The 14,539-nt window shown below is 54.4% G+C and overlaps 8 protein-coding genes across 8 annotated transcripts; 4 read left to right on the top strand and 4 right to left on the bottom strand.

Annotated features, from left to right (window-relative positions):
* Positions 1-705: 705 nt before the first annotated feature.
* Positions 706-2,258, top strand: F5Z01DRAFT_632940 (will die slowly; the record flags this gene model as incomplete). The annotated part of the gene is made up of 2 exons (XM_046261899.1): positions 706-1,673; positions 1,724-2,258. 2 exons carry the CDS (start codon positions 706-708, stop codon positions 2,256-2,258), a joined length of 1,503 nt encoding a protein of 500 aa, XP_046121849.1.
* A 508-nt stretch (positions 2,259-2,766) lies between these two features.
* F5Z01DRAFT_632939 (uncharacterized protein) lies at positions 2,767-4,366 on the bottom strand (the record flags this gene model as incomplete). The annotated part of the gene is made up of 3 exons (XM_046261898.1): positions 2,767-3,135; positions 3,194-3,228; positions 3,301-4,366. The coding sequence occupies 3 exons, from the start codon at positions 4,364-4,366 to the stop codon at positions 2,767-2,769; spliced, it is 1,470 nt and encodes a 489-aa protein (XP_046121848.1).
* A 100-nt stretch (positions 4,367-4,466) lies between these two features.
* On the top strand, positions 4,467-7,157 carry F5Z01DRAFT_692804 (uncharacterized protein; the record flags this gene model as incomplete). Its single annotated transcript, XM_046266196.1, has 9 exons — positions 4,467-4,960; positions 5,025-5,607; positions 5,658-5,702; positions 5,773-5,821; positions 5,870-6,119; positions 6,213-6,315; positions 6,367-6,476; positions 6,528-6,750; positions 6,810-7,157. The coding sequence occupies exons 1-9, from the start codon at positions 4,905-4,907 to the stop codon at positions 7,155-7,157; spliced, it is 1,767 nt and encodes a 588-aa protein (XP_046121847.1). The 5' UTR covers positions 4,467-4,904.
* A 257-nt stretch (positions 7,158-7,414) lies between these two features.
* On the top strand, positions 7,415-9,652 carry F5Z01DRAFT_309608 (major facilitator superfamily domain-containing protein). Its single transcript, XM_046258939.1, has 5 exons — positions 7,415-7,646; positions 7,722-7,822; positions 7,893-9,225; positions 9,279-9,446; positions 9,508-9,652. The coding sequence occupies exons 1-5, from the start codon at positions 7,601-7,603 to the stop codon at positions 9,576-9,578; spliced, it is 1,719 nt and encodes a 572-aa protein (XP_046121846.1). The 5' UTR covers positions 7,415-7,600; the 3' UTR covers positions 9,579-9,652.
* Positions 9,653-9,726: 74 nt separating this feature from the next.
* Positions 9,727-10,695, bottom strand: F5Z01DRAFT_670580 (uncharacterized protein; the record flags this gene model as incomplete). Its single annotated transcript, XM_046264581.1, has 2 exons — positions 9,727-10,592; positions 10,644-10,695. The coding sequence occupies 2 exons, from the start codon at positions 10,693-10,695 to the stop codon at positions 9,727-9,729; spliced, it is 918 nt and encodes a 305-aa protein (XP_046121845.1).
* On the bottom strand, positions 10,693-11,531 carry F5Z01DRAFT_309610 (uncharacterized protein). Its single transcript, XM_046258940.1, has one exon. It carries the CDS (start codon positions 11,425-11,427, stop codon positions 10,864-10,866), a length of 564 nt encoding a protein of 187 aa, XP_046121844.1. The 5' UTR covers positions 11,428-11,531; the 3' UTR covers positions 10,693-10,863.
* F5Z01DRAFT_644576 (uncharacterized protein) lies at positions 11,401-12,431 on the bottom strand. Its single transcript, XM_046262785.1, has 2 exons — positions 12,288-12,431; positions 11,401-12,242 (listed from the first exon to the last, which is right to left on the bottom strand). The coding sequence occupies exons 1-2, from the start codon at positions 12,395-12,397 to the stop codon at positions 11,636-11,638; spliced, it is 717 nt and encodes a 238-aa protein (XP_046121843.1). The 5' UTR covers positions 12,398-12,431; the 3' UTR covers positions 11,401-11,635.
* Positions 12,432-12,673: 242 nt separating this feature from the next.
* Positions 12,674-13,888, top strand: F5Z01DRAFT_309714 (uncharacterized protein). The gene is made up of 2 exons (XM_046258941.1): positions 12,674-13,215; positions 13,295-13,888. The coding sequence occupies exons 1-2, from the start codon at positions 13,144-13,146 to the stop codon at positions 13,841-13,843; spliced, it is 621 nt and encodes a 206-aa protein (XP_046121842.1). The 5' UTR covers positions 12,674-13,143; the 3' UTR covers positions 13,844-13,888.
* Positions 13,889-14,539: the final 651 nt, after the last annotated feature.

Here is a 14,539-nt window from a genome sequence, read left to right as displayed (position 1 = left end):
TACTTATTTTCACACGAAACAGCATGACCGATACCTTGTCCTTGCAAAAGTCATGCGTCCGGCCGTCTAATATTATAGGTACTGTCGTAAACTAATAACAAATGTGTGCAAATCACTCGTACCTAAAATGAAGGTACCGTTGTGAACAATACGGCCCCGACGTTCTAGTCGCACTTTTGAAACGAGCTACCCTAGACAGACACTGGTGTCCCAGTGCTCCTTGCTGCGTCACGGTAAATTGCTACCTTTCTGATGTAGTTGATTGACTTCATAATTCATAAACCAAGCATACTAGGTTTTTTGCGCCAGCTAACACCATTTGGAGTTTGCGTCACTTACACACCTCCCATGTCCGACCTTACCATGTTATTCGGAGATGCATCTACAGCCCGCATTTAGTAACGCAACTAAGACCTCATGTCTGAGCCTCAAGGGCATTAGAAGCAGCCTGAGCCGATATTGTCCTGCTAATGGAGCATTGACTAGCTACGAGAGATTCTGAGCACATCGCAGGACACCCCGATGCTCCATTGCCCGAGACCTTACATTCAGTGATTCACACCAACCAGAGCACGACACTGTACTACGTAGCTGATGGCCCCACTATTTATTTTCCTACTCAATTGCAAGCTACAGGTACAACATCCCACTGTACGGATACGCGCGACACCATCCATACACTCAACTTTTGCAACATCCACCACCATGGCGCCGCCCGACGAGTTACGCGATGATACTCCGCCGCTGAAACGTCGAAGAACAGACAGCGAATCCCCAGCAAGAAATGGCGTGTCGGATGGCGCAGCGCGGGAAAGCGAGGGCGACGAGAGACCCAGGGACAGAGCACGCGACAGCCGCGACCCTAGCCGCCCGCGAAGCGAGCGTAGATCACGAAAGGCATTCGGCAGCCGAGAGCCCAGCCTTTCAAGATCACGGTCAGGATCAGCCTCCAGGCGACGGCAGCGCTCAAGGTCACGGTCGGGCGGCGCGACGCGGTCCCCTTCGCCGTATGACTCGAGGTCGCGCTCTAGGTCACGCACAAGACCGCGCTCTGTGACACCGGAACAGTCGAGATCGAGACGGCCTTCTCGCGGAGAGGATGACGACGACGAGGATGACGCCTATGTACCCACCCAGAAACAGCCGAAACCAGACTACCGACCACGGCTGATCCTGCGTGGCCACGAGGGACCAGTGTCGCAGGTTCGCATATCGCCCAATGGCAGCTTCATTGCCTCGTCGTCAGCGGACGGCACAGTCAAGATCTGGAACGCGGAGACGGGCAGTCACATGGACACGCTAGTCGGACACATGGCCGGTGTGGGTTGCGTGGCCTGGAGTCCAGACAGCAACACCCTCGCCAGCGGCTCGGACGACAAGGCGATCCGGCTCTGGGACAGGGTCACGGGGAGGCCTAAGATGTCGAACAAGAAGTCGGCGACGGGTCAAGAGATGCCGCCCCTGAGAGGACACCACAATTACCTGCACTGCTTGGCCTTCTCGCCCAAGGGGAACATCCTAGCCAGCGGCTCCTACGACGAAGCTGTCTTCTTGTGGGACGTGAGAGCCGGGCGGCTGATGCGAAGCTTGCCCGCCCACAGTGATCCCGTTAGTGGTATTGACTTTTGCTGCGACGGTACGCTGGTGGCCAGCTGTTCCACAGATGGGCTCATGTAAGACTCGTATCCCCTCAGGTTATCCCGAATCGCGCTAACAACTACAGTCGTATATGGGACACGCAGACTGGACAATGTCTACGGACTCTGGTCCACGAAGACAATCCTGCAGTGGCGAGCGTCTGCTTCTCCCCCAACGGCAGATTCGTCCTGGCCTCGAGCCTGGACAATTGCATTCGACTCTGGGACTACGTCGCAGGCAGCGTCAAGAAAACGTACCAAGGGCATCGCAATGAGAAATTCTCCATCGGCGCGTGTTTTGGCGCACTCGATCATTTGCCTTTTGTGGCCTCGGCAAGCGAGGACGGTGGCATCGTACTGTGGGACGTGAAGAGCAAGGCTATCCTGCAAAAGGTCAAGGGCCACCAGGGTGTATGCTTCTGGGTCGACATTTGCGAGGATCTCATGGTCAGCGCGGGCCAGGACAAGACCATACGCGTGTACAGGCACAAGAGGGTCGAGAAGGGTGTCGTCAACGGGACGTCGGGACATGATCATGCCGGTCCCTTTACGGCAGAGGACGTGAAGCATGTTTCGCAGCTGCCTATCCGGTCCGAGGATGTCAAGATGGAGGGCGCTTGAGATCTGGGGCGGTGCCACTGCGGATATGAGACAATGATACCACGATCAGTTCGAAGCGCTGTTTTTGAGGGGGCGTTTTACTCATGAACAAAGACCAAAATCACAGTTATTTATGGGTTACAGAGCCAAATTTCGTAAGTTTGAATTGCTCTTGTCTGACTTGGGGGCATCACTTGAGAATCCTTCAGCCACCGTTAAAGCATTCTTGCTTGTATTCACTTAAACGAATGTATTTTGCAGGGCAAACTCTGAAGGCTACCTTATTATCTGCTGAGGACCCGTCCTCCTCAGCAACATGTTGCTTTGTTCACCGCACCAAACCGTCAACATCTGAAGACTTCGTGGTATAGCAAACTCATTCTCTTGGCCATCACTCCCAAGCCCACCGTTTGGCACTATTGCTGCTTAAGTCAATGGCTGCATGAAACCCTCGAAAATCTTCCCCCCCAGCACGCCGCTGTTGGCTACCTTCCCCAAGGATCCTTAGCCTTCAAGAAGGCCAGGGCTTTCACTCGAGGACCACCTCGGCCTTGACCACGACGGTCCTGTTTCCCAACTCGGTGCCATCCGCTCTCCCATGTTTTATCAGACCGGGCGACAGCACATACTTCACCTTCACCTTCGACGCTGGCGATGGCGTCTTGGTGGTGACAGCTGCTTCCATGAACTCCTCGTCGTAAAGATGTGGTTCTTCCAATGGTACAAACCGCAAGACGGGCTGGTAAATGCACTTTGCGCCGAAGAATATGCTTTCTAGCTGCTTCAGCATATCGAACAGGTCGATGAGATCCCCTTCCAGACGCCTCTGGGATCGCGTATCATCCTCAAGGTGGCCGAGGAAGGGTCTCAGCTGACTTTGTAAAGTCTTGACGAAATCCTGCACATGTTGGGGATGCGACACGGGGTCCTCCACGAGCCCCTAGCCCTTGGCGAACCATTGAAGCACGCTTTTCGCGCGCTCCTCGTCCCGCTGACATGCCATTGGTAAGGTTAGTCTACTGATAGGTTCCTCTAACAAACTCTTTAATCTTGCGTAACTTACCCAGCATCCCGGCTCGGAGAGATTTCCATGTTTTGGCAGTCTTGGTTCCGGAAGGCTTTCCACCACAAGGCCACCACTTGCGCGCAACCCGCCAAAGAAACATTTTTATCATGCGCTGGCGCCCTCCTTCGTTATCCATCTCTCTTGGCTCATTCAGGAGTACATGGCGGAGGGTCAACCTAACATCCTCCATTTGAGCCATGTCAGGCTTGCCTTTGGCGAGACAGCACGCTAGGTTCGTGATTGCATAGGATAGCTGACCCCATGCTTCTTGTATAGCGGAGTCAGAACTCTTGAGCGAGTTGCCGAGGCGGTTGAGCCGGGATAGCGCCCGTGGCGCTGTGGTCTGCCCAGCCCTAGCCTCCTCATATGCCTCTATCTGCGCGAGCAGCTCGCGCTGAAGTTTGTAGTTGCGTTCGTCTCCGGATGTGGCGTGCTCGACAGCCCTGTCACGTTCCTGATTTGCCCTCAGAAGCTTCTGCTCAAGCTCGGCGAGGTTTTCGGGCGAATGTTGCCTATCTGTGATCATCATATTCCTCATGTCGGTGACAATACTGTAGATTGCGCTCATTGTGGCGATCTTTTCATCCTCCTCTGCGTCCACGTCAATTATCTCATTTGAAGACTTCAGATCTCGTCCACTAGACTCGGCGCGTCGCAGGGGGGCCGGTGATGCAAGAGGTGCTTCTTGAATGCGTCTGTTTCGGATGGGAGACTGTGGATAATGAGAGTGTTCTCTACGCTGGGCGCTCTGGTGGTTGAGTGACTGCTTGCGGCCACGTTCTCTGGTGAAGTGTCTGTGACTGAGCTCATGTACTTGACGATTGAACTCGGGAACTGGGGGCGCTGGAATCTCAGACATGCCGACATTTGCTCCGTGTCCAGAGCTCGTGTGCTTTCGGTCACTGCTCTCCGGCATGTTGGCAACCTCAGGGTCTCTAGCGAGCTCGTCGGGTTCTTTCGGTGCATTTTTTCTGAACGCAGAAACTGAAGGATATAGCGCCGGTGAAGGTTTGATATCCTCATCAGAATGGAAGTGGTACAGATCAGGGGATTGCTTCGTCATTGTTGGGGTAGGCGCGGTAGCAGTTGCAGAGCATGTGAAGGGGTTGGTTGTTTGAGAAGAAGTTTACTATAGGTCAGAGCGCGGACTTTGAAGAAGAGAACAAAAGGTGAGAAGATAAAAACAAGAGAAATTACAGCACAAATGCGAGGAACATGATCAGAGTGGGAGCAGAGATTTATGCCAAGGCGAGCATGGCGTGAATGAGGGTTCAGATGATTAGGCACAGAACAGACGGGTATGGCTGTGGGAAAAATAACTGTACCTTAGGTAAGATAGAAGACTCTCTGTTGAGGAGTCAGATTCTCAAGGAAACAGAAATCGAGGTGGATGTTTCGTCTTATCAACCTTCGCTCACAACAATCTCAAATTTGCGTGAGCGCGCCTCGAGGCGCCCTATACTTCACACGTATACCCTCTGCTTTCAACCCTTACTTGGGGTGTCTTCAGCCTGCCGTGAGACTTTCCCTCCTTCATCATACCAAGCTTTTTCGAACCCCCTTTCAACTCACTCGCCGTCTCAAGCAAGTCGATCGCTACCATGGCTCCGGACGTAGCTAAGGATTTCATTGTCGTTGGTATAGACTTTGGAACAACGTACGTTATGCATTCGGATCAGCGTACCTCGAGAACTGATCGAGATATTGACTGACAACGCCAGGTATTCTGGAGTTGCGTGGGCAGAGTGCGATACGACGGATAACGTCGAAATTGAAATGATCACGAGCTGGGACACAGACCTGCACGATTGCTCAGACAAAGAGAAGGCGCCTACTCAGCTGGGATTTGGCGATGGCTCAGAAGTACCGTCTTGGGGGTATGGCATCCCCCTAGACGAGGACTGTGTGCGGTGGTTCAAACTGCTGCTGCTCGAGGACAGAGATGTACCCAGCGAGGTCAAGGACTCAGCACAGTACCAACTAGCGAAATCCATGGGTGATAAGCACAAGAAGACAGCTACAGAGCTTGTGGCATTGTACCTGGGTTTCATCTGGAGGCACTCCTTGGAAGCCATTGAGCGCTCGGTCGGCGCGACGCTCGTGCAGCTGTGCAAATTTCGGGTTGTGATCACTCTGCCAGCGATCTGGCCTGCTTATTCCCAGCAGAAAATGATGACCGCGGCCAGAGACTCGGGTATACTTGCCAAGCGACAAGCTGGTGAGACCATTCTCAGCTTCATCTCAGAGCCAGAGGCTGCCGCACTTGCCACACTCAAAGATCTATCGACACGCTCGTCCGTCAAGGTAACTACCGTTGAAGATGTGTCTCAGGAGAGTTGTAACTGACAAAGAAGGCTGGCGACACTATGATAGTGTGCGATGCCGGCGGTGGCACAGTGGTAGGTGCAGCCCCAAACGACGATTGACCAACTCTCATACGTGGGTCTCCAGGATTTGATAAGCTATCAGATTGACAGCATGGAGCCGTTCGTCGTAAAAGAATGCGTCAAAGGCGACGGTAAGTGTCAGCTCTACACTCAATTGATGCAATACTGATAGTCACTAGGCGGTTTGTGCGGTGGCGTCTTTGTGGACGATCGATTCATCGCAGCTGTAGAGGCAAAATGGGGTATTTTGAACTGGGCAAGCGCAAGCCATGGCGACAAGAAGCAGTTCATCAACGACAACTGGGAGCGTGGCATTAAGCCGCAATTTGCTAACCAGCCTGGCAAGACTTGGAGAGTCGACGTCCCTGACATGTGCAACTCAGCCGCAAACCCACGGGGCAAGCGCACCCGGACTACAGAGTTCACATCGTAAGTCATATGAAAGCTCACGTTATCTGGATCTGCCTTCCATGTTCTTCTGAAGATTGGCAATGTCGCTGACATGACCCTGGGGATTTGCAGTGAGGAGATCCTGGCCATGTTCGATCCTTGCATAGACAGAATCATCGAGCTCATCAAGGCCCAAGGCGACGCTATCAAGACAAAGATGAGCACAACACCCACCGTCAGGCTATCCAAAGGCTTTTATAGAGCGTACTCTGCTGACGATCCGCAGTACATTGTTCTTGTCGGAGGCTTTGGCCGTTGTCGCTATCTATTCGATCGAGTCAAGCAGCTTGCGAACGACTACGACGCCGAGGTTCTGCAGTCGAGGGGCAGTAAACCGTGAGTCACCGTAGATGTAACCCACGCAAGTCACTAACAGACGGGCATCAGATGGAGCGCGATTGCGCGTGGCGCGGTCTTCCACGGGCTGAGCATCAGCAATATCTCGGCGGATATGACATTTACCGTCCGCGCGCGAATCGCGCGAGCGAGCTATGGTGTTGTGTACCAGCCATATTTCGATGAGAAGAGACACTCCAGCGCAGACAAGATATGGTCTGATGAGGAGTGCGCTTATATGGCCAAAGAGCAAATGAAGTGGTTCTTGCGAAAGGTTTGCGTGATAATGAGACAACAAGTGTGCATTATTAGCTGTACTAACAAGGGTGTTAGGGTGAAGAGGTGACCGATGACCGGGTAGTGTCTCAAGAATTCTACACAGTTTACGAGGCCATCGGCAAGGAAAGGTCGACCGGCGATCTATCAGAAGATATATACGTCTGTTTTTCAGACTCGATCCCCACCCGCGACAGTGAGACGGTCCAGCCTCTGTGCACGATCAAATGGAACAAGGATATTCCATTGCACTCGCTCCGAAAGTGGAAGAACCCAGTGGGAAAGACGTACCGTCAACTGGAATTGGAGGTCATGATGCAGTGCAAAGATGGTATCATGGGCTGGACTGTCAAGTACAATGGCAAGGCAGTGGGTACCAAGGACGTCGAAGTCAAATACGACTAAGATATGGAGACCAGCGATGTTCCGATGCTTCAAGAGAGAAAGCATCCATATGAGCTCAAAGGCGTTGGCACAGAGTCAAGGTTGAGGATACTTGACCAAACAGAAAAAGGGGTTTGTTGATGAAGTGCGAAGACACGACACGACGTTGGCCGGGAATTCGGACTCGGGCCACTGCGAAGAGCCGATCTAGTCTCCACTGGGGCTGACAGTGGACAAAATATGCAATGTGGATGTCCTTTCTATTTAGCGCCAGGATTCAACAAATCATTAAGTCACCTACGAGAGTCCCTGCGCCCCTCGGGGCCCCTGCTGCCGAAAACCGCCATCCGAAGCCGTGATATCCACGATGTCTGCCATATTGACGGGCGACCTCGACGTCCCTGCGCCCATTTCAAATGTCTATCCCCTCCTTGGACCTTGACTCAACCAGCTGAGAACGAAAAATGCCCCTTGGAATCCTCGAGCCCAAGGGCGCCGAACACGTCCCAGGTAACGCCCAACCATCGACGAGAAACACGCGTCGCAAGCCTCATCGCTCCATATACTGACCTGCCTCCCACACAGGCACCACGCGATACTATGACGATCCATCACGACCCCAATACGCAACCGACGACACCATCGGCCTCAAAGTTGACAAGAGCGGCAAAGACCCCATCATCCTCGTACATATGGCCTGCCCCAGCTCGAAGCGAACCTCAAGTTAGGACAAGCTGACCCGACTGACCCTCCCAGAACCCCCAGCCATCCGATGATCCGAACGACCCTCTCAACTGGCCCCTCTGGCGGCGCGACCTCATCACATTTGTCCTCTGCTTCGCCGCCATCCTCGCGACAGCCCTCGGGCCCATCCTCGCCGCCAACACCCTCACCATCGCCGGTCTCTTTGGCGAGACCCTCACCCGCGTCGCCCTCTTGACGGGTTACTTCCTCCTCGGCGCCGGCGCGGCGGCCATCTTCTTCGTCCCCTCTGGCCGCATCTGGGGCAAGCGACATCTCTTCCTCATCGGCATCGTCTTCATCATCTTCTCGAGCGCATGGGCCGGTGGCGCGGGCACAAACTACGGCAGCCTCGCCGCGGCGAGGGCCATTCAGGGCATAGGCGCCGCCCCCTTTGAGAGTCTGCTCAACGCGGCCGTCGGCGACCTGTACTTTGTCCATCAGCGCGGCACGCGCATGGCCTTTACCAACCTCGCCGTCTTTGGTGGCGCCTTCTTCACGCCCATTGTCACGGGCATCATCACTAGGCGACTCGGTTGGCCGTGGACGTTCTACTTTGTCGCCTGCTTCTCCGCCCTCGTCTTCCCCCTCGTCTTCTTCTTCTGTCCCGAGACGGCCTACCGACGCGAAGACCGCCTCAATACCGATACCGTGGGGGCCACCCGCGAGGCAAAGGTCACCCAGGAGGTCCCCAAGGCATCCGCGGCGAACAGTGCGCAGCCCGTCTCGCCCACCCAGCAGGCGGTCCCTCGTCGGGGAGGCTTTGTCTTTTTCCCCACGTCCAACGCTCTCCAGCCCATTGGCGACGCCTCGACACCGCCAAAGTCCTTTATCGAATCCATCTCCCTTTTTGACGGACGCAAGACGGATGAGCGGTATTGGGTGCTCCTGCTGCGCCCATTCCCCATCCTCGCCAACCCAGCCTTCATCTGGGGCTGTCTCATCCAGGGCACCATGATCGGCTGGACTGTCTTCATTGGCGTCATTGTGGCCGCGCTCTTCATCGGACCGCCTTACCTCTGGTCCGAGGTCGAGGCAGGCTACGCCTACACGGGCGCCTTTGTCGGTGCCCTGGCGGGCTTCGTCATATCGGGTCTGTTGGCGGACACGTCTGTCAAATGGCTCACCAAGCGCAACGGCGGCGTGTACGAGCCCGAGTTCCGCATCCTCCTCGTGATCCCCATGCTCATCGTCGGTGGCATTGGCTTGTTTGGCTTCGCACTGACGGCCGGCGAAGTCATCTCGAGGAAATACACCTACATGCCACCGTTGGTGTTCTTTGGTTTCGAGGTGGCTGGTATGGTCATTGGCGCCGTCGCAAGCTCGCTTTATATTGTCGACGCATACCGTACGTACAAGCTCGTCCTGTCCTGTACCACGTGTCACTGACAAAATCCGCAGGCGACCTCACCATTGAAGGTTTCACAGTCATGATCATCTTCAAGAACATTCTGAGCTTTGGCCTGACTGCCAGTGCATATGACTGGTTCGTGGCTGGTGGTGTCAAGCAGACGATGCTACCAATTGCCATTGTGCAGGTTGTCATCTGCCTTACCAGCGTTCCCATGTGTAAGTACATCCCGTCAAGCTGTCATTCTGAGTCGTGTATCTGACGCTTATCTCGCCTTAGATGTTTTCGGCAAGCGTGTTCGGGCTTTTTACCACAAGCATGACCTTTTGGCCTTGACAGGTCTTCGATGAGTACTGGATTTATTAGGCGTTCCCTTGACGTATTACAGCGTAAATCGGTTCTGTCGAGACGAATGGCGTTACTGGGGACAAACTGCTGTTTTAACAATAATTACGATATTAGGTCATTGATATCTGCATCTCCATGGCTCAGCTCCGGCTACACTGTCGTTTCTTGCGTCGGCTCCTCGCTGGTTTCTGCCCATTCCTCTTCCACTGCCCCCTTGGTCATGGAGTATCCGCCAAATGCCATGGCGGCAGCGAGGCCAGCCGAGGAAACCACGATTCCAGCGATGCCGCCCATGGCGAAGACAGCCGGATACCGGAAAAGGGTCCGCAAACATCCTCGTATACGCTCTCGCCGACTCCCGGGGCCCGTCCCCAAGCCAGAACGCTTGCAGCTGGCCTCCATGGCCTTGCGATCTTGGAATGCGAACCGCTTAGTACTGTCTTTGAAAGCCTTGTATGGAATGGCATCATCGTCAGGCCGGGGATCCTCGGTTAGGTGGGCTCGGTTACCCGCAGAAAAGGCGCGGGGGCGACTACTTTTGCTCATGGGGGTGTACAATGGCCTGAGAGATTCGACGTTGGCCACTCTGGGGGCATAATAAAGGCGCACGGCCATATTGCCTGTGCTGAGCAAGCTAGGAGTACCTAGGTCGACCAATTCGATAGCCATGGATGCGCCCGGTCGTGGGACTAGCTCGTAGTCCATCCAGGATGCGAATTTCCCCATGAGCCCAAACAGAGAGATGAGCGGGCCGCGCTCGCCGAAGAAAACACTGACGAGAGGAGCACCGCTACTCCCATTCATGGTTGCGTTGATGACACCATCAAGGCTGTTGATGATGTGTCCGCCCAGAACGGCCCCCTCGACAGCCTGCACAGGATACTCCGAACGATAGGCCCATTCTGTCTCGTACATTCCGGCAAGAGACTCGAGGAAATGTTGCATGTGGTCGTCAAGATAGGTCGGATCGATTAGTTTAGGGTTGTTTCGTTCGGCATAGTTCACGAAGTCGAGGGCTTTGTGTGAGTGTCAGCGCAATCCCAACAAGGTATTTCTGGGATGCTTACCAGCTGTTGATCTGTTCCACGTTAGGTTTGCCTGCGGTATGATATACCTCATTGTGTAGGAAAGCTTTTCTTGCATGACCTGATTCCACGTCAATTCCTCCAGCCACGTGTCCCGTGCTCTCTGCTCCGGCTTGTTTGATGTGTGATATGCAGCGTGACACTGCTCCCCAGCTTGTAGCCAGCCGGTGTCTCCAGAGACGTTTGCGCGCGTTTCATTGCTCTACAACTGAGTATCGATGACAGGGAAGCTTTGATTCAATGTATTATTGTCGGTCCACTTGGCGTTATTGAGCTTGGCCAACAACGCGTTCTTGAATATACTCAATGAGCCTGCCATAATTTCATCGTCGGGCGCCCCAAACGACAGCATCGGCGGCGACTTGTCGAGAGCCTGGATGTAGTATGGTGAGCGTGGTGTCATGTATCGGTCTCTGTAGAACTCAGCCGAGTCTCTACAGTCCATCCTGCCAGCGAACGTCAATGCAGGTGTACCAATGAGCTCCGGGACGCTTTCGCAAGGGGTGTGATAGATGTATGAGGCGAGGACATGTTCGCAGAGGGCGGGAGTGATGATAGCCAACAGGGCCAAAGAAGCAACGCGACGCATTGACTGCTCGCGACGCACGCAACGAGCCGACTCTGAAGAAGCGCCAACGATGAGCGATGCTGAGATTGATGATGATACTTTGTGGAGAGCCGATAGTGAGGAGGGGATTCGATAACGGGTTGTTGATACTTGGTGATAATGCAGACGGAAATTAGTGGACGTCGCGTTAAAAGGCATAATGCATACTGCAATATAAGTGTGTATGCACACACCAAATGCTTGCTTACTAACGTCAGGTTTAGGAATTCATTTGCTGTACATGCTAATGTAAGGTAAGGCAGTAGGTGAGGTAGTACTCAGAGATGAGAGCTCGAAAAAGGGCAGGAGACATTGTGAGCAGGCGCAGCCTTGGTTGCACCAGGCAGCACGTGCCAGCATCTTCCCCTCACAGCTTCGACTTGTCCTTCCTAGGATCCCTGAGATTTTTGGAAATCTCACCAGTCAGCAGGAAGTCGGGATATTGCATCGTCCCATCGACACCGACATGCACATCACCCTGTCGTCTCCACGCCGCGCCATCCACGGGGATGATCTGACCGTTGATGTAGGTGCCCGCGTCGCTGAACAGGAAGACGGTCGCGTCTGCAATGTCACGAACAGTCCCTATCCTGCCTGATGGGATGTGCTTCATGTACGCCTTCACGTCCTCCGGCCTGTCGCTGCCCAACCGCGCGAGACCCTCCGTGCCCTCAATGCCGCCTGGCGCAATGACATTACTCTGAACGCCACGAGGACCGTACTCGAGAGCGACCGACGCCGCCAGCGAGTCGATGGCCGCCTTGGCCGCCGACACGTGGGCTTGGAGCGGGACGCCGGTGTAGTGGAAAGTGGCGGACACATAGATGATGCGAGGGGATGAGCTACGCAGCAGGTGTGGCATCGTGGCCTTGATGGTGTTGAAGGTGCCGAGGACATCAATGTCCATGACGGACTTGAAGGCGTTGGAGCTCATGCCCGAAATGGGCACGATGAAGTTGCCTGCTGCGCCAGCACTGAGACTGTCAGTCGTGAACGCGGGAAATGGCGGCTGGACTCACATCACAAAGTCGATCCCACCGAGCTCCTTTACGCAGCGATCTGCGGCGGCCTGCAAAGCTTCGGGCTGGAATACATTGTCAGTACGCAACATGCAAGCCATGGTGGCCATGGGCGACTCACCTTGCGCACATCGCAGCCTCCGATGCCAATCACCTTGGCCCCAGGGCGAGCTGTCGCAATGTCCTCGGCGGCCTTCTCCGTCTTCTCGACATTGCGACCCAAGATGCATGCGTTGGCACCCAAGCGAACGAGCGCTCTTGTCTGAACACTGCAGATAGTGCCAGCACCGCCGGTCACAAAGACGACCCGGCCCTCTGGGAGCAAGTTAGCATCATGCCCATACCCATCAACGTTCCGCGGCTGCAGGCTTACTGAAAATACCGTCCCTCCACACGGGGCTCAGATATTCAGACTCGTTCATTGGCATTTTGGCGTGCGGAGCTAATTAGCAACCAACAGACTTCAACTTTGGGAATAGGGAAGAGATCAGTTGCGAAATCGAATTCTCATGGTCGGCAAGACACCTGTTGTTTGTTAGGAGTTGAGCCTCGGTCTCGAGTGGGTCCCCTGGGCCCTGCTCCAACGTCAGCCCGGACCGGACGGTGAAGCCTGGGGTCCGGGGTGGGATGGACTGTTAGTGAGAAGCGTGGCCGCACACCAGACACGCTAACATTACGGTAGTCCCTCGAGGTTAGTGCCATGCCGAGCCACTGTTGGTGTCTTGGTGGACCATGGACGACATCGGGCGGGTTTCTAACTTAACTTTCGACGTTACATGCCGCTCAAGCCTCACCCTAGCGTATTGGCTATTCAGCAGCTAAAATGCCTTGACTCGTTCGACGACGCCGATGGCGCATGGTGACATGCTCGAAGCCACGACTCATGCACCCAAGCTTCAGAGAGCTCACTAATCGGACCTCCATCTCGGTAGGCAAACCCAAGGATCCCAAACTGCGTCGGCAAAGACCCGCTTGCTTGACTCAGATCTCAAAGGCCCGACCCGTAGGAAACAGCTCTCAGACCCCCTTTTTCACGAGACTTGTTAGCCATGCAGGCTCTACGGGGCATGGGCAAACCCATCCTCCACTTTGTCGGAAGAGGCAGAGCAGGGCACGTCGGTTTTTCAATTTGGCAAGCAAGATATCAACCAACCCACGGCAGACTTTGCCTCTCCTCTGGGGCCGACCGCAAGAATGCAAGGTCTTGTCCTTGTCTCGTCTTGCAGATCGCCGGAGTTTGGTGCGGTTATTGGGCACTCAGAACATTCGTTGTGCGGCATACCGGTTGGCGGAGTGCCGACACATTTGGGGGCGAAGCCACAGATGCACGTCATGTGAGCCGACCGACACATGCCATCAGAGAACAACCGAGACACAACGAGCCAGATTGTTTAATCAGATCATCAGATGAGGTTTCATTCATCATACCCTCCCTACCAAAGACCCTTGCTTGCTCCATTCATCAGACTCAGACCCCTGTGGAGAGCAATGAGGGTATCGTTGAAAGAACGCCCCGAGAAGTAATCGCAACCGCAAAACCCAGTCCCAGACGCTAGAATAATCATGCATACCGGACGCCTGTCCTTCCGAAAGATCCACGCAAGAACGCCTTGCAGAAAACGCACAGCAAAGTGTCCGTCAATAAGTCATTCAGTCCGTCGATCAGAGCCAGCTAATAAATGACTGCTGGTCCGTGTCTTTCTGTTCACAGCAACGGGACCTCTTGCGGTGAGTTGGGATCGAGCGCGCACAGCGGGCACGGTATGAGCTCGATGATGTAACGCTCGTGAGCCTCGGCGCATGGCTCATTGACGTAGTCTGTGTCAATGTCGGTCTTGAAGTAGTGTAAGCTCGGGTCCGAGCAGTACGAGTAGATGTAGTAGTTGGTGGCGTTGTTGCACATTGTGTGATCTCTGGCGCTCGCGCTCGCGTACACACTATCAGACTAGACTGCGATGTGTTGCTGAGTGTGAGGAGATGGTGGGATGGTAGTGAGTCTCTTGGCTCGTGGTGCGTAAGAGGAGGTGATCATGGGTGAGGAGGACCAGAGGGGTCCAAGCATGTGTGGCAGTCAACCATATGTAAGGTACTTATATACGTTTTGTCTTTTGAGACTCCAACAACTAAGGCATGCATCTGGCTCAGTAACTCGGGGATAGTTGGGCCACCATCGGGACGGGGCCTATCATGCACGTATCTACATTACGCTTTTGTTGGCGTCAGGCCCAATCGGCCCCTAGCCAGGGTCGAGG

Source organism: Emericellopsis atlantica, assembly GCF_019669845.1.
Source record: "Emericellopsis atlantica unplaced genomic scaffold F5Z01scaffold_3, whole genome shotgun sequence".
NCBI classification, from domain to species: Eukaryota; Fungi; Ascomycota; class Sordariomycetes; order Hypocreales; family Bionectriaceae; genus Emericellopsis; species Emericellopsis atlantica.
The sequence above is the reverse complement of the archived record's forward strand: the minus strand, read 5'-3'. Positions and strand labels throughout refer to the sequence as shown.

Excerpts from the sequence above, each read along its gene's own strand:
- F5Z01DRAFT_309714 (XM_046258941.1), top strand. The coding sequence starts at position 13,144 with ATGGTGACATGCTCGAAGCCACGACTCATGCACCCAAGCTTCAGAGAG. Across the intron at positions 13,216-13,294 it reads CTAATCGGACCTCCATCTCG|GAAACAGCTCTCAGACCCCC; the intron begins GTAGGCAAACCC and ends CCCGACCCGTAG.
- F5Z01DRAFT_644576 (XM_046262785.1), bottom strand. The coding sequence starts at position 12,397 with ATGGCCACCATGGCTTGCATGTTGCGTACTGACAATGTATTCCAGCCC. Across the intron at positions 12,243-12,287 it reads GGTGGGATCGACTTTGTGAT|TGCTGGCGCAGCAGGCAACT; the intron begins GTGAGTCCAGCC and ends TGACAGTCTCAG.
- F5Z01DRAFT_309608 (XM_046258939.1), top strand. The coding sequence starts at position 7,601 with ATGCCCCTTGGAATCCTCGAGCCCAAGGGCGCCGAACACGTCCCAG. Across the intron at positions 7,823-7,892 it reads GCAAAGACCCCATCATCCTC|AACCCCCAGCCATCCGATGA; the intron begins GTACATATGGCC and ends TGACCCTCCCAG. Across the intron at positions 9,447-9,507 it reads CCTTACCAGCGTTCCCATGT|ATGTTTTCGGCAAGCGTGTT; the intron begins GTAAGTACATCC and ends ATCTCGCCTTAG.
- F5Z01DRAFT_309610 (XM_046258940.1), bottom strand. The coding sequence starts at position 11,427 with ATGCCTTTTAACGCGACGTCCACTAATTTCCGTCTGCATTATCACCAA.